This window comes from Protopterus annectens, chromosome 9.part0 (genome assembly GCF_019279795.1).
Source record: "Protopterus annectens isolate FY-2018-M chromosome 9.part0, PAN1.0, whole genome shotgun sequence".
Classification (NCBI taxonomy): domain Eukaryota; kingdom Metazoa; phylum Chordata; order Ceratodontiformes; family Protopteridae; genus Protopterus; species Protopterus annectens.
The window spans coordinates 672,132,006-672,158,961 of record NC_056743.1 but is presented as its reverse complement, the minus strand read 5'-3'; the positions used below and the strand labels follow the sequence as shown (position 1 = coordinate 672,158,961).

Sequence of the window (26,956 nt, the reverse complement as noted above, 5' to 3'; positions counted from 1 at the left end):
CCCTAAACATTACAAGTTGTATGTTATTTCCATGGCTTTGCTAGGGCTGTGCTACATGGGTTTGTAGAGAGCTTTACTGTGAATTCCTCCTCCCAGGCTTCCTCTTAAACTGCCTGGCTTTGGTATACTGCCCAATGTTGCACTAACCTTTGCAGGAAATCCCTTAGGTGAAGTCTACTGCAGCGGTAAAGAGAAGCACATCTACTGTTTTACACAGTTCTTTCTCCCCAAACAAGGCATTCTCCTTCAAGGTTACATTGATGCTAGCATTTCGAAAGGAGGGTTATCTAAGCAAAAAACCTTTGAAAACCAAGTGACTGAAGAAGGAAACTGCTTTCTTTTTAGATCACTAAACTTGAACCCTTAATGTCATCAGACCACATTTGTCTGAATAGTGATACTATTAGGGAAAGGAGTTTTGTAAATTTAGTATGTAGGGTTGAAATCCGTGTTACTGTTAGCATGCATGAGTTAGGTGGGTCAAGGGATTCCCTCAGCCTTTACTCATCCATCATAACTGTAACCTTGAAATGGACAGCAAACATAAACAAAGTACTTTTCTGTAGAACTAATGGCTTTAAAACTGTTTGGCACTTAATTCTGCCATACTTTCTAAGTGTAGCTGAGTGAAATTCTACCTTACACATTATCAAAACTCCTTTCCCTAGCAATACCACTGCACAGAGATGCACCATGTCAAAAATGCACTCTAAATCTAGCCCTGACCTGCAACACTCATAAAAGCACACCAAAATATTCACACGTACAAAAACACAGATGCCACTTGACTCTAACCAACAAGCACTTGCTTTCACACTTCCACCCCACTTACTGTAATCTCTGTGTCAAACTTTCTGCATGCAAAAGAAAAAGCAGTGAAAACTCAGTGAAAACTAAGTGCTTTTGATATTTCCCCACCCCAAAATGCTTTTGAATAAGTTGCAGTCTGAGTCACTGATGGACAACGATATATAAATGTATGTGCAAGTACATTACTCAATGGTTTGTCTGTGACCATTTTGCTCTTAATTTTTTCCTAACACTAATATGTATATGCACATGTGTGTATGTATATTTGTGTGTGTTTATATATATATATATATATATATATATATATATATATATATATAGATATATACACACACACACACACACACATATATATATATATATATATATATATATATATATATATATATATATATATATATATATATATGTATATATATATATATATATATATATATATATATATATATATATATTATATGTGTGTGTGTGTATATATATATATATATATTTATATACACATACATGTATGTATCATTCATAGTGTTTGTTTTATTTCTTTGTCTATCCAGATGCCCACCTGAGATCCTGTTTGTGCATTGTCTCCTTGTTTCATCGTTTTCCATTTGGGTTTTTTGCTTCTGATCCTGTGCCAGATATAATAGTCTGATTTGCGTAGTCTTCAAATATGCCTCCACATCTGATAAGTTTTAACATCCCTATTCGTTTAATAATAGTTTCTCCCATTACATTCTATTTTTATTTCCACCCAAAATTAATTTACTTCAGTGTCATTCTGTTTTGATTTGAAGTCGGTAGACTTTTTCTACATAAAGGATCAGGGGAACCAAAAACATCTTAATTGCTTGTCTTACCAAGCATCCATTCATCCACAACCCCCTTTTTCCCATTTTTGCACATGGGGGTCAGGGTATCATCATCTGTGACAGGCCCTCGTCTTTTTTTTTTTTTTTTTTTCTCGACCAAGCCATTCACTTTCAATGGAAACATTCACTTGCTGCATAGTAAATTCAGTTTTATAATTACCTTTTGAATTTTCCTTTCACTTCCCTCTTAACTAAGTCACTTACTGTTTCTCTTTAGTCTTATTTGCTTCTCTAAGTTTCATTTGTATCACATTTTTTCATCCTGTCTGGTCTTTTATCCTGTTGTGTATAGCCAACTGTTCCCCTTTTCTCCTATATAAACCAACCTCTGTATACAAACAAGTTTTCTTTTTTTCCTCCCATGTCCTGCAGTATAACTTGTACTCTCCCTAATAACAGTAGATTTGAACTGTATTTTATTTTCTAGTAGCTCGAGTAAGTATAAATCTTTCTTCCTCCAGGTGTAAGAATGTTGTCAGTTTACTGCATTTTACTAATCATTTTATAAGCCTTGTTTTGAAATATTCTATGCTTTGCTTTTAAAACTACTTAAGCTGCCTTTTTTGTCTTGAAATTAATGCCTTTCAACACTTCATGTAAATTTATTTGATGTCCTTCAAGGATGCATCTGCAGTCTTTACAAATGGGTTGTCCTGTCGTCAGGCAGCCCTTCGGTCGGCCGGATTCCAAAGTCTGGGTCTGGCTTCGGCTGGTGTCGCACTTCACCCGACGTCATTGCGGCAGTTATTCGGGTATAAAGGCATCAGCCGACGCCATTTTCCTCAGTCTTTCTTGCCGCGTGGCGCCCGAAGCAGAAGCTGTTCGCAAGTGCCGGTCGGTCAGATCCAGAGATTACTACTACCGAATACTACTTCGAAGACTTCTATAAATCTAAGTACCCCGTTGGGGACTCTTTCTTGCCTCAGCCGATGTCAGAGAAAGTTAATAATTGTTTATCTTGTGGGAAACAAATACCTCATAAAGATTTCCACTCCTATTGCATACATTGTTTAGGCCCAGACCACGACGTAGCAGCTTGTCTTGCCTGTGCTTCTTTTAACCGACGGACGCTTAGACGTCGCTCGGACTTTGCTGAACAGATTTTCGGCTCCGATTTTGCCTACATTATGCCGTCGGATCCTCCGACTACGCAAATAACCAAGAAACGCAAAGAAAAGGACCGACACTCACGGTCCGCGGTTTCGGCCGAAACCGCGGTTAAGCAAACTACGAGCGTCTCGGTTTCGGCCAAAATCGAGCAAGCGGTTCTTTCTTCAGCCGATAACTTGCCTTCTACCGAGGCCTCTTCTATCATGGTAGAAACGGCTTCTGAAATCCAGCCTTCTGTTGCGATTTCACAGGATTTATCAGACACCATTCCCCTAGATATTTCTACCCCTGCACGTGGAGCTGCTAGGCCTCCTCCAGCTATGTCTATTAAGGCCTTTGCCAGGGCTAAGGCAGCCAAAGCATCAAAACCTGTGCCTGCCAAGCCCCCCTCTCACAGGCCCAGCACCAGCTCCCATATGCTTTCTTTGGCAGAGGATCTCATCTCTTTAATTCTTTAACTCTCCCTCCTCCAGAAAAAAGGCCTAGAGCAGAGCCCCCTGAGCCAGTAGCCACAGATGATTCCTCTGATGACTCAGATCATACAGACCCTCCTGAGGCTTCTTATTCTCCTTACGAAGACTCTGATGCTGAGGAGTCCATCCCTTCAGCCTCTCCTCCTGAGGAATTTTCCTTTGGGGAAACCTTGCATGCTATGAGGGAACAATTTCAGTGGCAGGGCCAAGATTTCTCAGACTCTAGGAAAAGGCTTAGGACATTTCTACACTTGCCACAGCATAGGCCTTTAGCTGTACCTCCAGTCCTACCTGTTGTTGATGATGCATTTAATGATGTTTGCACTGCTCCTGATACTTTACCTCCGGCTCCTGCTAAGCCCGATAGGTACTACAGGGTCCCCGACACTCATCACCACTTATATAAGGCTCATTTTGCAGATCCAGAGACTATCTCCCAGGGCCCTAAAGCTGTAGCAGCTACTTCTTCTAAAACCCTCCCTCTGAAAGGGATTCCAGGTCCTTAGAGATGGGGTAAAAGTTTACACCTCTGCTACTTTGTCAGCTAGAGCTTTGAACTGCCAATTTCATATGATTCAATATCAAGAGTTTATGCTTGACCAGTTGACTACAAAGCTGTCCTCAGAAGAATCTATAGATAAAAAGTATGTTCAAGAAATGTTACATAACATACAGCAGGTTAGTAACCATTCTTTAAAATGTGGCTATGATGCACTGGAGGCTTCCTTTAGATCAGCCATGACTGGCACAGTTATCAGGAGGCATGCATGGTTGAAAGAACAGGCATTACCAGACCATGTCAAATCTAAGCTTTTGGATGCACCTATGGACAAGGTCAATTTATTTGGTGCCCCCGCACAGCAGGTACTAAAAAAGATGGAAGAGAAAGCAAAATCTGTGCAAACAGTGAAAGATTTCTTACAAGTTCAACCTCCCAATGTTTAGCAGGAACTGGCCCTCCAAGAATTGGTCCTTTCCGGACTCCTCTAAGGCACAAAGAGGCAGGAATAGGTGCTCTAGAGGCAGAAACCAATCCAGAGGTGCCTACAGGGGTCGCCAGTGGCAGGGCAACAACCAACGAGGCACGGATACAGCCACCACCACTACAACAACTCAATCACAGTGACTTGGCGGTGGCACCGCCTACCAGGGAACAACTAGAAGCACCCTTAGGCGGAAAGCTAACATTATTTTCAAGAAACTGGCACTGCATTACAAGAGAAAAATGGATTTTGCAGACTATAGACAAAGGTTACAGGTTCCATTTCCATACACTACCAGGAAAGAGAGGAATGCCAAACCTACCACCTTCTCAAAGGGCAGAAGCTCTAAAACAAATATCTCAATTATTAAGAATGAGAGCTGTGGAAAAGGTACCATTTATGGAGCAAGGGAAGGCATTTTACTCCAGGCTCTTCCTGGTACCAAGAAAAGAAAACAAATGGAGACCTATTCTAGACCTGTCCGCTTTAAACACATTCCTCATTGTCCCAAAATTCAAAATGCTGACCCTACAGCAGCTTCTTCCCATGCTGGGCAAGGAGTCTTGGCTGGTAACTCTAGATCTCAAGGAGGCATACCTGCACGTCCCTATAAGACCAATTTGCAGAAGATACCTCAGATTTCTTGCAGGATCAGAGCATTATCAATTCTCAGCATTGCCCTTTGGCTTATCTACTGCGCCCAGAGTGTTCACGAAATGCCTGGCATCAGTAATCGCTCATTGCAGACTTCAGGGAATTCAAATCTATCCCTACCTGGACGACTGCCTGATACAAGCGGACAACAAAAACAAACTCACAGAAGATTTACAAAGAGTCATCTACCTGCTGCAAGCCCTGGGATATACAGTCGGTACAAAAAAGTCAAGGCTGTTTCCATCCCAAAGAATAACCTTTCTGGGTGCAGAACTGGACACATCAAAACAAATGGCATTTCTAACTGCAGAAAAGAAAGAGCAACTTCCTCTCTATTTCTTGGCATTAACAAAGCAGAGCCATCTAACTGCAAGAAAAGTGCTACAAGCTCTAGGCTTCATGGCATCCTGCATAATACTGATACCTCATGCCTCATGCCAGGCTGCATATGAGAAAGCTACAGTGGTACCTAAAGAATTTGTGGTCTCAGCACAAGCACAGCCTAGAAACCAAAATTCCAATGATCCCATGCCTGAAGCAAGAGTTCTTATGGTGGGCTCAGGCCTGTCAATCCAACACAGGGCTGCCCTTCTACAAAAGTCATCCAAGACAAACCATCACGACAGATGCCTCAGATCTCGGTTGGGGGGCACACATGATGGGCAAGTGCTTTCAAGGCCTATGGACTCAAGACCAGCTGCATCTGCACATAAATCTAAAAGAAATGATGGCAGTAAAATTGGCAATCCAGGCATTCAGACCTTTTCTCCAAGAAGGCCAGTTGATGATAAGGACAGACAACACCACAGTTATGTGGTACATCAACAAACAGGGAGGCACACACTCATACCCTCTATGCCGGTTGGCACTGGACCTATGGGATGTGGCTCTGAGCTACAACATTCAGTTACAGGCAATTTATGTACCAGGGAAGGAAAACATTCTAGCAGACATATTAAGCAGAACTACAACAGATGCTGCATCCGGACATCTTCAAAACCATCACAAGAGAATGGGGATTACCACAAATAGACTTGTTTGCATCCCCTTTCAATCACCAGTTGAAGAAATTCTGCACAAGGACTTACCACCCACTTGCTTGGAAGGTGGACTCCCTATCCTTCAGTTGGAAAAGCCTGACAGCATACGCATTCCCACCACTTCCTTTGATGCACAAGGTGCTTCTCAAGATCAAAGAGGAACGTCCGAGGATCATTCTGATAGCCCCAGACTGGCCAAGACAACATTGGTATCCACTTCTGAGGAGCATGTCCCGGGGACAAATATGGACACTGCCCTGATCCCATTACTGCTGACACAGAACAACTACAACATTCTGCATCCAAACTTAAAAACTCTGCAGCTAACTGCCTGGAACATTACATAACAGCAATTAACCCAAATTTATCCCAAAGGGTTAAAGACATAATCCTGGAGGCTCGTAGACCTTCAACAAGAAAGAATTATGCAGCAAAATGGAAAAGATATCTCATCTGGAGTACTGCAAAGGGGCAAGATGTGACACTGGTGAACATAGCCAACATCCTGGAGTACTTGGCGGAGCTCTTCCATACAGGCCTGTCCTATTCCTCCATCAAGATACATGCATCAGCTATTTCAGCAGAGTACAGCTTGGATCCTCCTGTCTTCTCGCATCCTCTGCTCAGACAGTTTCTGAGAGGAATCAAAAATGTAAAACCTCCCAGGAAAACTCCACTGCCCGCATGGGACTTGAACTTTGTGCTAGAAAAACTGACTCTTCCCCCTTTCGAACCAGCAGCAACAGCAGAATTACAATACTTATCCTGGAAGACTGCTTTCCTGCTGGCAATAACTTCAGCAAGAAGGGTCTCTGAACTACAGGCATTAATGGCAGTGCAACCCTTCCTAATCTTCCATCAAGATAGTGTCCATGAGAACAAATCCTACATTTATGCCTAAGGTGGTATCCAGAGTATCTTTAAATCAGGCTATCCACCTACCTACATTCTTCCCCAACCCACAGAACAGGGGAGAAAGGCTCTTACATACCTTGGATGTACACAGACAATTACGCTACTACCTGGACAGGACAAAAAACAATAGAAAAACTGACCAGCTTCTGGTAGCATATGCAGCAGGAAAAGAAGGAAAACCAATTTCTAAACAGACAATCTCCAAATGGATAGGAAATTGCATTAGATTTTGTTACTCCTACCATGGAAAGAAAACTCCAGAGAACATCAGGCCTCACTCCACAAGGGCTACAGCCACTACCACAGCTTTCTTACGAGGAGTGGCTACCAAGGACATTATAGAGGCTGCTACTTGGACCTCCGTGCATACATTTGCCAAGCATTATAACTTACCTCTATACTCTAGATCCCGTGCTGGCTTTGCCACTGCTGTTTTGCAAGGAATCCTAACTACACCATAATCTCTTCTCATTTCCTCCTCCCCTAGTTTAGCTATGGTATTCTACCCATTTGTAAAGACTGCAGATGCATCCTTGAAGGACATAGTACAGTTTTGTACCTACCATAAATGTAGATGTCCGAGAGGAATGCATCTGCAGTCAGGATTACCCACCCTCCTTCCCCTCTGAGGTACTCCTAGGGTATTTGCCAATCTTCAGCTAGCTTGGGGGGGATCTATTATGGTGTATTTGTTTGTATATATGTACATACATGCTTATTTATGTGTTTGCTCTCTACTATTTGGAAACTTTGGCATTTATCAAAATTTAGCCATCCAAGAGGGCACCTGGCATCTGGGGCAAGAAACACTGAGGAAAATGGCGTCGGCTGATGCCTTTATACCCGAATAACTGCCGCAATGACGTCGGGTGAAGTGCGACACCAGCCAAAGCCAGACCCAGACTTTGGAATCCGGCCGACCGAAGGGCTGCCTGACGACAGGACAACCCATTTGTAAAGACTGCAGATGCATTCCTCTCGGACATCTACATTTATGGTAGGTACAAAACTGTACTTTTTTCTGTATATTGCATGCTTTGGTATACCTTCTGTTCCATTCTGTTTTAAACCTGCAAGACATCCAGTTTGCTTCTTGATTGCTGAAAAGGTCTGGCTTTTTATATGTCTGGATAGATGAGTTCTACTGTTCCCTCCCTTTTTAGTCAGTTACCGATGACTCAAGTGTAGGGCTTCCCTTTGTATTCTATCATTTCTCTCTATTTATTCCAAGAATCTCACCCATCTACCAAACTCCCACCATTGGTTGTTTTAGAGGATTGTACTGCTTTCTAACCAAGCTTTCTGGCAAGTAAACCATAGATGAGAAGAAACAACCCTAAAATATTTTTTCTAAGCTGTTTCTAGGTAGTTCATTTAAATAAAACGTGTTAAATTTGCATTTTTGTCACAAGAACCTATATAGTGCCCAACCTAAACAAAATATTCCATTTTCCATGCACGCAACATGCAGTGCGCCACTTTTGTTTTTTAACACATTTTTCTTAAAATGCCTCATTGTATATGAAGACTTTAATATATTTACACATTTTTCAGCTATAAACAGTCGACAGTTGCATCTGCAGTATTCACTGTTTTAATACTGTAAAGTCTTTTTTTTTACATTATAATCCAGATTTGTTTTTCTCAGAATGTCAGCAATTGCTGTTCTTTTTCTCTGCATTCTGATTGCTATCCTCCATGCAGTATTTTTAATTCACTCATTTTGCCAAGTCTGTCACTTTTTTGTAATTCTTTGCCTTTTGATAGTCATTGTTTGGAAGATTAACTGTGGTTTCTTTGGCATGCTGTCTACAGTAGTAGCCATGATGTTACTCTTTACTACTTTGCTGATTACTTGTTCCTTTTTTTTTTCATTTTTGTTAGTTTCTGATTTTCTTTTAGTTAATTCTGCAAGCACCTGTTGTGTGGTAATACATTTTTGTTTCAGTTGATGAAACACTCTAAACGGCTGTGAGTACAGTAACTTAAATTGGAGTTTCTTTCCTCTGTGCATTCTTACTGAAGGGATGGAAACTTTAGTTTTGTGTTTGATTGTGAAAAATCATTATCCACAAAAACCCTTTTGTCTTTCACCTTTAAGACTGCTCCCTTTCAACACAGACACATTTCTTCATTTAATTGGAAAGTTTGCAGTTTGACCAATATGTGTCTGGATTTTTTTTAAGCTCTTGTACTTGATATCAGCTAAGGTAGTACTTATTGAATTCTTTACGCTCCTTTCCTTCACTTCTACTTGCTGTGAGAGTGCCGCAAACCTGATGAAGTTGTCCTTCTGTGATCTAGCTTCTAGTGAATAAAAACAAAAATCACTGGAACAAACACGGCAATAAAATCCATAAACGTTTCATATTGTTGTATTCCTTTAAAGCCTTTGCTTAAGGAACGTAAATTGTTTCTTTGAATGATTGTTATAAATATTTGTGTTTTTTTTAATACATTTGTCTGAAGAAGTGCCTAGTTGTTGGGCATGAAAGCGCTAACCTTCTGTTCCTATTAAACATTTTTGGATTTTATTGCCGTGTTTGTTCCAGTGATTTTTGTTTTAATTCATTGGATTTTTTTGGTCACTGGGACTTTACTGCTCCTGATACTCTCTTTTTTGCCTGTCTAGCTTCTAGGTCTGGTAACTGCTGGTTTATGTTCATTCTCAGTCATTTTCCCCCTATTAATTAATTCTCTCCCAAAAGTATTTCTGTTATGTCAACCGAATGCCTTGATGATAATTGCAAATTTTCGTTAATTGTTGTCTAATTCAACATGGAGCCACTTATCTTAAATATTTTCACATCTGTTTGGTCAATCTTTTTTCTAAAGTGACAGAAATCTCTTCTGCTGCCATTTCCAGTTGTCTTTCCTGCCATTGTTCCATGTTGTCCTGTCTATTTCTGTGTTGTAAAAATATTTTTTTCCTTTTAGTTTAGTCTTCTTTTTATTGCTTTCTTGGAAATTGTAGGTACATCAGTTGATAATTTACTAGTGTTTTCTGTATTTAGTGATTCCTAACCTGGAGCTCTGTTTTTTATCTGCTCACATTACCATCTCCATTCTGGAAGTCGAGAGGCACATTTTTCTTTTAATTTTAAGTAACTGTCCTAGAGAACTTTTTCTTGTAGCAGTTGGCTGTAATAAGGTGGTTTTAAATGCACTGCTTTTTCCATTAAACCACTTAGATTTTTTTTTAATTAGCTTTAATTGGAGCTAATTCGTCTTTCATCTCCAGACTAGTCACTTTGACCATTTTTAACTCCTGTATTATTATTATTGTTTTTCACAAATTGTGGTGCCTTGGATGAGAGTACATCTGTCATTCTATGGAGTTTGACCACTATGATTCTCTGCTGACTGAGCAAAGGACTTGCAAGAATGATCAGCTTAGGTCAGAGATTATCCTTGTACGGTCTCTCTGGTTATCTAGCTGCATACATTTTTGTCATAGTAAATATGGAGCACCTTTTCACCTTATACAAAGGAACCATTTTACTATAATGTGACTGCTTCCACTGCCTTTCAGTAATTCCCCATTTGTTGATGTTTATGCAGCAGCTACTTTGTTTCCCTACAGTATTTTACAGGACAGTGTAAGCTGCATCTCCAGGTCCATGTCTTCATTTGGAACCATTGTAGTACATGGAATGTCACTTAGGTATGTTTGTTGAGAGTGATTGGCTAGGGACTGCCCTGTTACGCATAGTAGACATCTTGCTGGTTACAAATGTTATGTAGTTACCATAATAGTGGAAGTAGGTGCATTCTCCGTAATATACCCTTCTTCCATCCTTTGTCTTTAGAAGGGCTGGTTTGGGGTTCCCTTTCCTTCTCTCCTTCTGTTCTCTTATACTCCTCAAGCACTTCAGCAGAAGGTAGCGAGAGACAGGCTATCTGCCATGTATGACAAGACGTTTTGAGCACCCTAGGAAATTTTTTACCTGCAGCCTGGTCCTGATGCTTTCAGCATTAGCCTTTTCATTTTCATAGGATGCTCTCACAAATATTGTTGTGATGGTAAGTGCATAACTTTCATTTGTATCAAAAGGCACATTCTGGTATTGCTCATTGATTTATTTTCATCTAATCCTCTACTGACTACATGAACACTTTTCCTTTGTTCTGTGCATTCCTTTTTTTGTCAATGTGTTTTGTTTAAGCAGTTAAAATTGTAGTTTTTTTTTTTTAATTTATCACGCCTTTCTTTTTTGAAAAAAAATCAGTTTTCCTTGTTTAGAACATTTCTCATCATACCACCACTTGCAAAATAGCTAGTCTGAACTAGATTCCTAACAGCTGGAATAGTATTGCAGTTGATGTTTTGATTCCTCTGTCAGTATACTCTTTTAAAAATGTATCCATGTTAATCTACTGAGTTTTAATGTTGCAACTATTTGCTTGACAGCCTTATGTTATATTCTGGTTGTGTTTATTTTTTTCCAATGTAAAGTACAAAATTACTGATTTTGAGTATAGTGATAGTTGACTGCGGAAAAAGAATCCACGTTTGAGTCTTGTCGGTCTCTCAATGTACAATTGTAATAGGAGTATTAATGTAGTAGATTCTTTGTAAAGCATGTTAAACAAAGATTTTGAAAATGCTAGATGTGCTGGCATTCACTTGTCAGCAGATGAAACAAGGGGGGTGGACATTTCAAGCACTGTGCCATGCTGTGTTGTGAATTCTCAGTGATCACAGTTAAATCTTTTTTCATGACGTCTTTTCTCAAAATTCCACTTGTTGGACTGTTACTTCTTAATAGCACTGTTATATTACATAGATTCATAGGTGATTGCTAGGCTAAGGTCCCCAGGAGGTCTTATGTCTATCCGTGCTTCCCAAAGGTGAGAATCAAACCTCATATCTTGTCTGCAAGGTAAACACTTTAACCATTATGCCAACCCTTAAAAGAAGGTGGAGTGTGTTGGATTTGAACCCTGACTCACCTGTGTTTTGACCATGAAGTCAATGCATTTGCACCTGGTGCCACAGGAAAATCATTAAAGTATTGCCTTTGTAAGTATTGAACATAAATGCACTTGTAAGGCCATTACAGTATAGAAGCACTGTTCTGCATTATGACCTTTGTTCGTATTGAATGTTAACTGTACTTGTAAGGTCATTCATAAACATCAGCACTATAATTATCAAGTATTTCCTTTGTTCAACTTGAGCATCATCTGTCCTTGCCACATCTTTACTGTGCAATAATACTGTAATAATGCCAGTGTAATGCCATTGTATAAGAATGAGTAAAGGGTATTAAGGTTATGGACAACAGGAAACCGCACATTAACAGCTCAGAGTTTGATGCCTTCAGCTTCCATTTGTCTGCTATGTGAATCTGAGCAGGACATTTAACCAAGCAGTGCTACTGGGCTGAGTCTGAAAAAGGTCTGTACTCAATCCTGGTTAACATATGTAAGTAAATAAAAATATACATGTTATTACCTTTAAGCAAATTTAACATTAGCTGCACTTGTTAATCCATTGCTACACAGTAGCATTATTGAAAGATGATTGTCACTGGTGAATTGACACCCTGACCCCATATGCAAAACTGGGAAAAAGAGTTGTGGATGGAGGATGGACATTTGATCAAACTAAACATTTTCCATTTGTTACAGAAGGGTGCTGCTAGAAATGTGAGTTACAGCTGTATGCTTTAAAATAAGTGACATTATAGCACACCTTCCTTAGTAAGAGTAACTGTAAGCTCATGATAGAAGTTGGGTTGCTTTTTGATTAAAATCATGTTCCTTACTAGGTTGGAAAAATTTAAAAAGTTATGTAATGTGGGCATTTGTTCTCCCATCTTTCATTTTTCTACATATTTTTGCCTGTGAATTTCATTACCATTCAAGCCAAATTTAATGAAGTTGAGAAGCTGTAGTGCTGTGCCTCAGAATTTAGTCAAAGTACAGAGCTATTTTGAGTTTCATGCAAACGTTTTGAGAGTTTTTGGATAATTATTTATGTATACATTCTTAGTTTCAGAGAAATAGCTACTTTGAAATTAGCTGAATTTGTTTTCTGTCCAACATGGTTGAGGTTGGGAGGGAAGTGCATATTAACCAAACTTGTGTGCTTATTATTTCAGAGTGAGCCCCGTGTCCGTTTGGTACTGGCACAGCACATGTTAAGAGATATCCAAGGAATCCTTAGTCGACTTGAGGTAAGTTGAGTGGTAGTGTATTCTCTGAACTGTACTATGTGGGTTGAAGTGCACATTGTGATACTGTTGAAATTGAATAATGTTGTGATTAGGTATGATGAGGTACACTTTTTTTCATTTAATTTATAAGTTGAGTTTATGTTCTAGCCTGCAGTCACTTGTGTAGTTTGTTGGGGTCAGTGGGTGAGTGCCTTAACAGCCCCATCAGATGACATAGTACAGCTGCTTTGTTTAATTTGGCATTCATTTTGAAAAACGTTTAAAGCAGAGAATAGTGTTGTTTTTGCTGTAGTAAACCAAGTGGAATTTGTTTCATTATCGTACACTGTTGTGTGTGAGAAGTTGTACAGTGCAAGTCCAAATGCACTGGTCTTGCCTAGACAAAAACCTTAACTGTGGCTTTTTGGGGACATTTTTTGCAGGCGGCAAGCTCTCTGCATCTGATGACATGAAGGGCGACTTCACCCGGCCCACCACTAAACTTATTTATTCTAACTTGCATGGCCCTGTAACTGTTGTCCCCCCCCCCACCTTACTATCACTGTTGTGTTTTTAGTGACATTAATTAACATTCAGTCAGGATACAACCATTTACCTTTTATTATGAGCAGTAATGTTAAACCAAATACAGTCATTACAGTCTTAAGAGAATGGAATTTGGATGCAAGTTCTTAAGGAGAATAAAAAAACATAGTGAATATTATATTCAGAAAGTTGTGGAAAGTGTTCTAAGAACTTAAACCAACATGGGAAGGGAGATTTTGTCGTAAGGTGTGACTGCAAGTAGGATTTCAGAAAATGGGCAAGAGGCGGCTGGAATTTACTGGAGCAAACCGACAAAGGAACCAAGGTATTGGGAGCAAATAACTAGTGAGGGAAAGGTAGTAGAGTGGGGTGAGGCAAGAAGAAGCTTGGACTGTAAGTTGGAGACTGCTTTCCCTACCGAGGATTGATATCAGAGTATAGGCAAAGAGAAAGGGATAGAGTCTTAAGTGAAAGACCTGCTATGATAAAGTTTACTAAAATCTAAAGCAGAAGCCCCAACCGTTATACAGGAATTGGTTGACAGAATTGTGGAGCTGAAGGCAAGGGCAGAAGTGGAAGAGGCCCAGCTATATTGTTTAGAAGTCAAATGGGTTGAGTTGGGTGACTGGACCAGAAGAAAACATAAAGCTGATGAAGATCTCTGAGAAATGAGGCACTGTATTGTTAGAAGGCAATAACATCTCTCTTGGCTCAGTGGACAGGAGTAGCAGGAGGAGAGATTAAGATCAACAGAGTGAACTGGATCATGTGGTGGCCTGAGATGAAAGGAACTAAAAGATCAAGATCATTAATTGTCTAATTCCAAACTTTTGAATTGAGAGAGCGCGAGAGAGAGAATCTTTAGAAAGTTGAGAACCTTGCAAGAAGCTGATTATAGGGTGGGAAGGCAAAAGTGTTCATAGACCCAAACTTTTCTTTTGAAACACAAAGAAGTGTGTTTGACCCAGCCAATAGAAGAGTGGGAGATCAAATGGAGGATGTTATACCTCTCACAATTTTTTTGCAAAGGTCATCAGGATCTTTCTTGAGCCCAAAGGAGGCGATTACCATGCTGCAGAAGTTAGTGGACTATAGAATGGATAGAGATGGAATTGTGAACAAAGACCAGAACAAGGAGGAAAAATAGACCAGCTGAGAGTAAAAGTCCAGAATGGGAAAGACTTTTCCTATGTTTCATAAACAGTTATGATTTAGGGAAAAGATGGAGTTAGTCAAAGAAGTGCGGCAGAAAGCAGCAGAGGACAGAAAAGTTGTATGTACGGAATGTTCCGAAGATGTTTGAGCAATGAATATATACAAGGACCAAGTGGAGAAAGACTGACAAAAAGCATACATATTGGCAGTCAGGTTTCTTCTTCATATAGTTTAAGTACTAAGTCCATAGTAATGACTGTGATGCTTTAGAGAAAGTGACCACTTAACATGGGATGTATAGACAAGTGACGATAGTCTGCTATACTACTATGCTATCTGTGGGCCGTTTATTTTATTATTGTCCTTAAGACTGTTGATAATGTTTTATAAAGATCAGGAAATGAAAAAGAAAATCTAAAAGGAAACTCCCAGATATGCTCAGAATTAGTTCAAAATGATGTGAAGATTACTGATCCTACAGACATTGCCAACATACTGGCTGACAGGTTCAGTGCAAACCCCCCCCCCCCCACCCCTAAAGGAGAGATATCTATACCAAATGATTGTAGCCCCCCAAACATCTCCAACGCTCGGGTGAGAACTGCTCTCTCCAAGGCAAAGAACACAGCATCCATGGGACCTGATGGTGTCCCTGGCTGTGTGCTCCATGAACTCAACGAGGAATTAAACCCACAGTTAGGACAGCTGTTTAATCTTAGTCTCACCTCCGGATACGCATTCCAGGGAGTGGCGCACAGCAACTGTGGTCCCACTCCACAAAGGCGGTGCCTCCACCGACCCTGGAAATTACCGTCCCATTAGCTTGACAAGCCTGATCTGCAAAGCCATGGAAAGGATCATAATGGATCTCATAAATAAAGACATAGGGAATTTGCAGACTTTGGATCCAACCCAGTTTGGCTTTGTCAAAGGCAGATCATGCCTTTTAAACTTGGTTGACCTTTTCGAAACAGTCACCAAGGCCATTGACGAGGGAAAGGCAGTCCATACAGCCTACCTAGACCTGGCAAAGGCTTTCGATACAATACCCCACTCGGGTATCATTGAAAAACTCATCAACTTAAATGTAAACCCATACATTACAAGATGGGTTGCAAACTGGCTGAGTGACAGAACCCACAGGGTCAGAGTTGCTGGCGCCATGTCAGACTCTAAGCCTGTCACAAGTGGTGTCCCACAGGGCTCAGTCCTGGGCCCACTCTTGTTTGGCATCTACTTTTCTGAAGTACAAGCAAACACAGGAGGGTTATGGCTGACAAAGTTCGCAGATGACTGCAAACTGGGCGCCGTAGTTGAGAACACATCCGACACAGATATCCTTCAGAAGGGTCTCACAGAAACGGATAACTGGTGCCAGAGCCATGGCCTCAAGTTAAATGCCAAGAAATGTATAGTCATACCCTTCGGGAAAAATAAGGTTACCCCTAGCTACCATATAGGTGGCAATCCCCTGAACACAGAAGTTGTTATTAGGGACCTGGGAACCCAGGTTGACAGTAGCCTTTCATTCGACACTCATATTGCTAAAGTAGTTAGGAAGACCTTCTACATTGCCCACCTTATCATGAAGGGATTCACATCTAGATCAAGGGAAGTCATAGTCTCCCTATACTCATCACTCATCAGACCAATGATCGAGTACAATGCCCCATTCGGAATGTATCTGACCCGACACTTGCAGCAGCTGGAGAGGCCACAAAAGTTCCTCACCAAAAGGATAAAGGGTCTCAAAAATCTGTCTTATGCTGCACGACTGAAAGAACTCCAGTTATATTCAGTTGCGTGCAGCTTGCTCAGAGGTGACCTATGCCTGACATACAAGGCCATGTCAAACCCAGATTTGATGAATATGCTTCATCTCAAAAATCTAGATCCCTCAGAGCCACAAGGGCGGGTGACTTAAACCTCGACACGGTTATTAATAGGACGTGCTGGAGGGATAGATTCATCACCCAAAGACTCCCTATGCTGTGGAACAAAATCCCGGTTTATGCGAGGCAGAGCACCTCGCTGGCCTTGTTCAAGAGGAATCTTGACCAATGGATGGGAGATCGCAGATACACCCCAGGGGTTACCTCAGTGTCACTGCTCGACAGAGGCACAGCTAAATAATGGGCATAGTTTCTCCAAACTAAGGGGTGGCGTAAGCCACAAAACTATGGGCTAGGCTTATAAATGCCCTCGGGCAGATAGCCTAGTATGAACCTATGTGAACCTATGAAGAAAAAGTAGGTCAGTATCTAGATGTATGCCTGAGTTTTCCCACTTAGATTACTGTCTCTTCTCTGTAATTTCTCAGGATTCTGGATCTCATGACTCCTCTTCAAAGACTCCACATGAGAAAAAAAAGTCAATGATATCTAAAGTCTGCATGGTCCCAATATCCATGTTACATGACGTTCCAGATTCTAGTTTTGGGCTTTGTGAAAAGGGAGAATTTTTGGTTTAGAGTTCAGTTTTTTGTTAGACTGTAGGTCTCCCATTTTCCTTTCAGTTCCACCAGGCTGTAACAGACATGTCAGACTTTGCTTGGGGAGCAGTGTATTTGGTGGTAAAAGTGCAGGGTCTTTGAAATAGAAAAGACTGATCAAAGCACGTAAACGCTGATAAATGGACTCAACTCTCTCACTTTTTAATGGCTCTGGAACCAAAGATAATTGTATACTGACAACACCACAGTGATGTAAGACACAAAGAAACGAGGAAAACATATCTTACCCTTTGTGCAGTCTATTTGGAGTAGCCCAGGGTATAGCTTTTTAACAGTCTCACCCTATAGGCATCTTACATACTGTCGGAACAAAATTTTATGGCAAACAAGCTGAGCAGGATGAAGACAGACCCTCAAGAATGGAAATTGAATCAGGGAATCTTCCAGAAATCGATCCAGCTGTAGGAAACTCCTTAAGTAGACCTTTTCGCCTTCACTCTTAGCATTCACCTGACAGAATTCTGCTCCAGGACTTAATACAAGAAGATTGGAAGATAGATACTTTTTCTGTTACTTGAACAAAAATGTTCCTGTGTAGTTTTTGACCCTTTGTACTAATATATATCCAGGTACTGCTGAAGAATTCAGAAGGACTGTCCAAAGATCATTGTAGTGACTCCATTTTGGCACAGATAAGTGTGTGCTCATTATGACTTCTGCAGTTGCCTGAGCTATATGGGTTATATCCCGCTAATGATATGACAGCCAACCAGCTTCCAAAGTTTCGTGGCACATTCAACGCACTAAAAGTATTAGCTTGAGCTGAGCTGACTAAAAGTCAGGTTTGGATGTCTGGTTGCTGAAGAGAGCACTAATTTGCAGGCTTTCAAGGTCTGGTTGGCTAAAACTGTTCCATTGCTGGGCAGATAAGTTCCCTTTGGGGGTGGAGGGGTGGGGCCTTCAACTTTTCTTTTCTTGCAGAAAACTTGCTTTTTCTTTAAATAAATACATTTTTAAGCTGGAGATAGTGAAGTTTGTTTTTGTGGACCGTCATGTGACTTCTGTACACTGCTAAACGGGAGTGTTTCTTTTGTGGTAAAAGGTTATAAAAAGCGATTTAAAACTACATTTTCTCAAGAAATTTTTTTTTTGGGTGGGGTGGAAGAATGTGTTTGAAGTGCTATTTACTCTGTTTTATTGAGGGGAAGTACTACTTGCCTGTTTTGCCAACTATTGCTGCTAAGCTTCTCCTGGAATTTGGCACTTTGGCTTGACCATAGAACAACTTAATGGTTTCTTGGTTGTACCTTCTTCCAGCCACTAAAAAAGATTGTTAAGCAGAGTTTGCTACCACAGCAGGCTGGTATTTTCCCTCAGTCACAGGTGCATAACTCTGCTATGGAAAAAGTGGTTCCCCAGATGCCTCTGGTGTAGCTCTTACAGCCACCATCGACCGGTGGTTAGTCACATTCTCTGCGACTGTTGGTGTACTCTTGGCAGGCAGGGGAGAGTCACTCTCGTCTGTCCTGGGAGAAGGGGCAAATAATGTCCATTTCCTTCTGATTAGGTGAATATAAAATGATGAGTAAAAGGTAATGTATGCTGTTACACAAAACATATAGTCTGGCAGTGCAGAGGATTACGTTTATGACCTGTAAACAAACTGTGTCATGTAATTCCGGGTTTGATTCCCTCAGCCTCTATTTATCTGCTATGCAAGACTGAGAAAATCACTTAATCTGGCAGTTCTCTGGGGTAACTAGGGAAAATGGGAAATTGAGCTAGCTTATCAGTGGTCTACTGGACCACATGGCTAGTAAGTGTATACAAACCTAAAGTATGTACATTTTATACAAAGAAGAAAAAGGGTATGGAATATGTAAGATATATAGTTTTGAATATGCTAATGCCCAGCTACAGAGATCTGCATGTTATATGGTACATGTTTTTTTAGAAGGCAGTCTAAATAAACACTAAATGGTAGTTACAGGCTTCTCTGCCTTGTGTCAGACATTCAAATTCTCACGTCAAGTACTGTACCATTTCTTTTTGATAATTACTAGCTCATACAACCAGAATTAGAGGTGTGTGTGTGTGTGTGTGTGTGTGTGTGTGTGTGTGTGTGTGTGTGTGTGTGTGTGTGTGTGTGTGTGTGTGTGTCTGTGTGTGTGTGTGTCTGTGTGTGTGTCTGTGTGTGTGTGTCTGTGTGTGTGTCTGTGTGTGTGTGTGTGTGTGTGTGTGTGTGTCTGTGTGTGTGTGTGTCTGTGTGTGTGTGTGTCTGTGTGTGTGTGTGTCTGTGTGTGTGTGTGTCTGTGTGTGTGTGTGTCTGTGTGTGTGTGTGTGTGTGTGTGTGTGTGTGTGTGTGTGTGTGTGTGTGTGTGTGTGTGTGTGTGTGTGTGTGCGTGTGTGCGTGTGCGTGCTTGCAGGCCATTTTAAGCTTAGCCAATTTCCTTTTAAAGTGAGATTCAAACCCTGTGTCTTGTCTGTGAGGCAAAGACCTTAACCATTATACCGACCCCTAACCCTAAAGAATAATAAAGGCCCTAAGTGAAGATAGTAATGATAATACATATTGTATTTTTATAGATCTCAGAGAAACAGGTAAATGACAGCAGAATCAAGTGGAGCATTCTGGTATAAATTCCACACTGCTCTATGATCCTAAAATATCTATTGGGTGTCTTTGCAGCAGGAGGCTGTAGAGACGTCTTTAATTTGGAGAGTGTCCTGTAAAATATGTTTGACTTCCAGGGAGCAGAATGGGACAGACAGAGGTTTGGGATCTCCAGGCTTCAGGAGATACAGGCACATATATTCGTGGGAAGACAATTTCCTCATAGTCCCCCTTTCCCAAGGTCTTTCATTAACTACAAAGTCTTCTCAAAAAGGATATCTTGATGGAATGGAGGCTAGTGGAGTCTGCAGAAGACAGAATGTCTGTATTAAGCCCCAAACTGTAATAAGCTGATCCAGCCTCAAACTGTACTAAGCTGATCCATATAGGCAAGATCATGTTCCTCCTCTTATTTATAGCTACACCAGTGAAGAGTGTACCACATATGTTTGACAGCAGAATGCATGTAATATGTGCAAGTTACTTTTCTCTGGCCTTTATTTTTCTATCGATGTTCATCTTGCTGCCCTTTCAGAACAGTTCCTGAAAATAGTTTTGCATCTTGGGCCTCTTAGTATCTGTTTCCCTTTGAACCAGCTCTTCAGGTGGACCTAAGGCCCATTATACAGAAGACTGGATTCTGTATTTCTCTGTCATCTACAAGAAGAGTGTCTGAGTTGCAAGCTTTCATGATGTATGAACCCTATCTTGTCTTCCATAGTGATGGGATCACATTAAGAAGAAGTCCCTCAATTTTTACCCAGAGTTCCTTGTAGAGTTTACTTTGAATCAAGCCATCATTTCCCCAGTGTTCATCCAGATTCTCAGAACGAAGTAACTCAGCTGCCTATGCACAGTCAGTCTTGGCAGAACTTAATACTTTAAAAAAGCTTATCAGCTGTTAATTTCTTTTGATGGGACAAAGAAAGGAGACTTTCAAAATTGTTGTCCTGTGCTATTGCTTTTTGGTGTTCCCACTATGGCACATCTATTTCAGGCAGTGTCAAGGCACATTCTACTGGAGCCTTGCCTTTTAGAATGACATATTGGAAAGAGGTGGACTCGAGACTCATTCTAGAGGCAGCCGTACGGTCCTCTGTTATACCTTTACAAGGCATTACAAACTAAGTTCCTTTTCCATTTCTAGGACTGGCTTTACTAGTACCATTTTCTAGAGGCTTCTGGATCCTTATCTTTCCTCTGCCCAGGTTGGATAGGCGTTGGTAATCAACCCATCTAACCAAAAGGCCACTGCAGCACTGAGACTGATGAACCTAGCAGAGCTGTGTAAGTTGCACTTGCTGTAACAGCAGATGTTTGAATTGCACTCTGCCACAGTAGGTGCTCCCACCATCTCCGTACTTCTGTATATTTAGTTGTTGGGACATAATGGTTTTGGTTAGTTATCTTTTAGATGTTCAGGATGAGTAAGCTCTTTATTATGGGCAAGAAAGTCCTGGATTTTTCTATTTTCTGACTGCTGATTTTTTTCCCAGGGGACTAGCCAGTCAGCAGTCAAGAGTATAGGTGTGGGAGAGAGCCAGAGCCTTGTAAAACTGTTGTATCCTTGGCAGGATGCAGTCCATCTAGCCCAAAGGTTACTGAATCAGTGAGTAATTTAAACGTACTGTTGTGGTGAGTGCAGCTTACACAACTGTACTTTGTAGTTAGTGCCAGTCTAAAAACCAGGACCATCTTCAGGCCTATGTGCTAGAGTTTCTTGATTTGTTTGTGATTTACTGTCCTCTGGCCTTTCTTTATTACTGTCAAGACTCGTTTGTCATCTTGTGTCTACAGTTATATTCCCCCCTTTCTAACCATGCATAAGTTAAACAGTTTTTGAAAAGGAGTGTTTCATGTGTGTCCACCTAAGAAATGGATAGCTCCTCTTCCTTGGCATCTTAGCTTTGTACTTGAAAAGCTTACTCTCTTCCCCCTATTTTAACCAGCTCATCAGGCTGAATTGAAGTTCTTAACATGGAAGATTGGTTTAGTCATTGCTGTGACCTGTGCTAGGAAGAGTATCTGAGTTACAAACTCTTACAATGAGTCAATTCTACTTTGCTTTCTACAGAGACGGGGCTTCTTTAAGGACATATTTAACATTTATGCCTAAGTGGTCTTGAACTGTCTGCTTAAAGTAAACTACATCTCCCAGTTTTTTTTTCTGAACCAAAGAACAAGGGAGAGAGGTCCACAGCCAACTCAGATGCTACGTAGACAAACTTGAACCTTTTGGAAAGCTGATCAGCTGATGTCTCCTGTGAAGTTAAGAGGAACGCACGACCAGTTTCAAAAGTAGACCCATTTCCATGTGGATGTCTCATTACCTTTTGGTGTACTAGTCATAATGAGCCTTTTTCAGGCAGGGTTATGGCCCATTCCACAGAGACTTTGGCAGCCTTCTAGAAAGGGGTGAACTGTAGAAGTATTCAGGAGGCAGCAACTTGGTCCATACTTTCGCACAGCACTGTAAACTGGATTCATTTTCTAGGTCAGATCAGACTTCGCTAAGACCATTCTCCAGGGGCTCCTGGATTCTTAATTTATTTTTCCTCCTCCGTTCCTAAGCTATGGTACTCTACTGCAACAGGTGATCTAAATGTTGAATAAAGTACAGTTATATAAACAGTAAATATTCTATTAGAACACTCTTGCAGTAGTTGCCCTTCCCTCCAGCCCCTTATTGTGCTGTTTTTTTTTTCCTTTTGTATTGCCAGGGTGTGGTTGTTTGAGTTTTTCTATGCAAAAAAGCACCAAAAATTCAGAACTCTGTCTTGGAGCCTGCCTCGACTCCTGACACAACACATGAAAGGTTTCTTAAAGTTTTGAAAGCTGGCCAATGTTGGGTGCTATGCTACTGTAACAGTGAACTAGAATATCTATTAAGGTAAGTTTAATTGTACAACTGTACTTTCATTGTAAATGCGTTTAGAACTGTACTTTATTGTAACATTATTGATTTTTTGTTACTTTAACATTTATTTGTTGGTTTATGATTGCTGAAAACCCGTAACTCAATGCAAACAGAGTAACTTTGTTGGATGTTTCTCTCTTCATGATGGGGCACAGTTTATCTGTTGTTGGTACACTTCTTTAATAGGAGCATATGTATTTCCTTATTTTTAATTTCTTGATAGGTAATTTACTTGTGTTGTGATGTCAGTAAACATTTTGTGCTCCATTTTACAGGGACAGACCAATGGACAGCAGCAGGAAAATTCAGAGAGTTCTCAGAGTCCTACAGCTAGTTCTTCATCGGCAACAGAGGCAGAAGGAGGTGAAAGTATGGATGTGTCGCATCCAGCTACTCAACCAGCTATTGCCATTACTGCTAGCATTACATCATCTGTGGAAAGGACAAGGACCACAGAAGGAGAAGCTAGTTCTTCTAGCAGTGATGCAACACAAACTGAGGGAACACAGAGTGGGCCAAAGTAAGCATTTCTTTTGGGAAATGAATTCCAGATGCCTTAAGACTATATATTAATCACATAGGCTTCAGTATGGTATGCAAGTAAACATTTCTTGTACAGTATAGTATGCAAGTAAACATTTCTTGTACATAATAGGCATGTCTTAAACTTAGCAGGCATGTTTATTGAAGTTAGTGTTAAGTGATTATCATTATTCCCACTGTCTCTTTGGCATTTTGGGTTATCTTCCAAGGTAACCCTGTACTGGCAAGTTTTCCAAAGCTCCGACTCCCCTCCCTCTTCCTGTGACAGCTGATTGACTGAGTATATCCCAAGAGGGAAGCCTACAGCTGTCAGTGTGTGCCTCTTCCTACAGGATCCAGTGTTGATTTTTCTGGCTTACTGCTCATATAAGCCACATTTAGGGGACCCCACTATAGCTCTCAATCTGTTAGCACAAAAAATCTGGACAAAGCCAAAAATGACGGGGATAAACCATCAAAAATAGGGACACATTTTAAATGTCGCTCTTATAAACTTAGGAAGTTGTTAGAATGAAAGGTCTTGTGTTGACATGCATTTTCTGGATGATATTAAATCTGAAACTCAAATGTCTGTCATTGTATAGTGGATTTAATCCTCACTGATTTGCCACAAAAATTCAGAAAAACAAATATTTTATGAAGAATAGACCAAAAATATGAGGCAAAAATCTGGACATCCTGCAAAAATTCTGGACAATTGAGAGGTATGCCCCCTTCTCTTATTTTGTTAGACTTATTATCTTTGTTTAAAAAAATTGTGGCAGTCTTTACAGTAATTCCTGATGGGATTTCTGCTTTTAGCAGCATTTATTGGCTTTCACCTTTTACAAATACTGTTTTTTTTTTCCTGAGGAAACTCTTCAGTATTTCTGTCAGAAGTGCAGCAAGTATGTCTATTATTAACACTAGAGGCCTATCTTTACTGTTAATCTGCTTTATTTTCATCTCTTGTTAAAGTATTGCAGAACTTGGATTTGTTTTCAGCATTTGTGTATTTACTGTATGTGTGACTGTGTGCTCTGTGTCCTTTAACATCTGATCACAGTTTTACCACAAAGTAAGTTATTTAAATGTACTATGGAAGTCTTGCTCTGTCTTAATTTTCTGCCGAGAAATAGTTTAAATTTGCTATTAAATGTTATTTTAGGGCAGTTTAACATGGTTATAAAGTGTGTGGAGCTAAATTTTATCAGTGATTTGGCATGTTTGTTGCTTTTAGAGTTTGGACTTTATGTACTGGAATTATTTATTTCAGTTGTAAAATCATTCTGAGCTTATTTCAAATGTTATAATAGCACAGTGTGGTACAGTTTAGTTGTGTGGGGACATCTTGTTACTATAACCTTTAAGTGCCAATTGTGACACATTATGCAGTACTGTTAGTTTTTTTTTTTATTCTGTCTGGTGCTCTCTCCCCCCGGACTTGATGGAGCCTAACTGTAGAACCCCCCCCCCCGCCAATCAAATCTGGTTGCACCTCAAAAGGAAAAAAAAATGGCTCAACCTGTGGTAAGTGATTCTGTCAGGACCAATGCTCTTACCATAGATCACTTATGTTTTGTCCCATCTCTCTAGTGTACCTTTGCCATCCAGTATGGAAGGTGGATTAGACATCACCTGGACTTGTTTCAGTACCTGGAGCAGGTGTGGGAAAACCAAACCCTTTAGGTGCTGGAGTATTTCAGGGTAAGAGACCTCTTGCCAGACGTAATACTCTGTCCCAGATATTTTATGCATTAGTGAAGATCACAAGAAAAAGTAGCCAGAGCTTCATCATGCAGCTGATAATCAGATTATAGCCATGTATAAGGCTGATGTGGATTCCTTGGCTAAGTGTGATGTTCATCGTGTTACCCTGCTGCAGTCATCACACTTGGGTTATCCTGTCGTCAGGCAGTCCCGCAGTCGGCCGGAATTCCAAAGTCTTGGTCCGGCGTCGGTTGCTGTCGCCTCTTCCCTGACGTCAGTGCGCCAGGGGTATATATAGTGCAACAGACACCATTTTCTTCAGTCTTTCTTGCCACGCGGTGCCCGAAGCAGAAACAGTTCGCAAGTGCCGGTCGGCCGACTCCTGAGATTTTCGAATTCGAATTTCAGACCAAAGTCTTCTATAAAGCTAAGTACCCCGTTGGGGAAACTTTTCTTGCCTCAAACCGATGTCAGAAAAAGTTAACAATTGTATTTCTTGTGGGAAGCAAATACCTCATAAGGATTTTCATTTTTATTGCATACCTCACCTAGGCCCAGACCACGACGTCACTTCTTGTCAGTTTTGTGCTAGGTTTAATAAACGAACTATTAAAAGACGCTTTGATTTCGCACAACACTAAGGTAGGAAATTTAACTACACCATGCCATTGGAGCAACCGACTACCGGCGTGCACAAAAAACGCAGGGATAAGGACAGACAGCCCAGGCATAAGCCAGACTCCGAGGCCTCGGCTGATCCGGTCTCCGGTCCTCAGTGAGGCTCCGATGCAGCCACTGACTACCGCAGATCTGGAACCCGAGACCACTACAGAAATTTTGGCAGAAGGCGCCAGGCCGACGCAGCCATTTAGTTCAGGCCCTTTGACATTGCTACAAAAGACGTCGGTGCTACAGAAATGCTATCGGATTCTGAAGGCATTTTCAGACCAACGACTCTCACCATTAAAACGTTTTCTAAGTCGAAGACTCCTACTAAATCTAAAAGGACTGCACTTCAGTCTCCTGTTCAAGGCCCCATGCCTAAGAAACAGATGCTCAAAATGGCTAAAGATTTGATTTCTTTAATCAGGGGTTGACAAAAGGCCTAGACAAGAGAAAGATAATGCATCCTCTGAACAAGTGTCCATTTCTTCAGACTCCTCTGAGGACCAAGATTATTCCTTCTCTCCTTATGAAGATTCTCATGCTGAGGACTCTTCCCTCAGCTTCTCCTCCTGAAGACTACTCCTTTGGGTAAACTTTACACAGTATGAGGGAACATTTCCACTGGGAAGGTCAGGACTACTCTGACTAGAAGAAAAGGCTCAGAGAGTTTCTTTTACTCCCCCAACACAGACCACTTGCCATCCCACCCGTTTTGGACATTGTGGATGATGTTTATTTAGAATCCAGTTTGAACCCAGACACTACCTCCTGCTCCGGCTAAGCCTGACAGATACTATAGAGTGCCTGATTCCCACAAATTTCTTTACAAAAGCCCTGCAGCTGACCCAGAGACCATCTCCCAGGGTCCCAAGGGGGCTAAGGCGTCTATGGCTAAAAACCCAGTACCTTCTGAGAGGGATTCCAGAGCACTAGACAGGTGGGGGGAAAAGGTTTACACCTCAGCCACACTAGCTATGAGGGCACTGAATTGCCAATTTCACATGCTTAAATATCAGCAATTTCTAATCTCTCATTTAAAGCAAAGAATAACCACTCTCCCTCAACAATCTGAATTGAAAGAAGTACAGGATCTGTTGCACACCACTGAGCAGGTGGGCAAACATACCTTACAATGTGGGTTTGATTCTTTGGAGGCCTCCTGCAGAGCAGCTGTCACTGGGTCCGTTATACGTAGGCATGCTTGGTTAAAGGAACAAACTCTGCCTGATCATGTTAAAGCAAAATTACTAGATGCTCCCTTACAGCAGGATGTGCTTTTTGGAGTTAAAGCAGAAGAAGTTTTAAAGAAAATGGAGGATAAGGCAAAATCTATGCGGACAGTCAAAGATTTCCTACAGGTAC

General features: G+C 40.9%; 1 protein-coding gene across 6 annotated transcripts in view; it reads left to right on the top strand.

Annotated features, from left to right (window-relative positions):
• BAG6 (BAG cochaperone 6) overlaps window positions 1-26,956 on the top strand; it is a 2,260,316-nt gene that overhangs the window by 269,323 nt on the left and 1,964,037 nt on the right. For all 6 annotated transcript variants that reach the window (XM_044083264.1, XM_044083261.1, XM_044083265.1 and 3 more), the window contains 2 exons: window positions 12,959-13,033; window positions 22,972-23,216. In XM_044083264.1, the coding sequence (XP_043939199.1) occupies window positions 12,959-13,033; window positions 22,972-23,216 (320 nt within the window). The remainder of the gene's footprint in view (window positions 1-12,958; window positions 13,034-22,971; window positions 23,217-26,956) is intronic.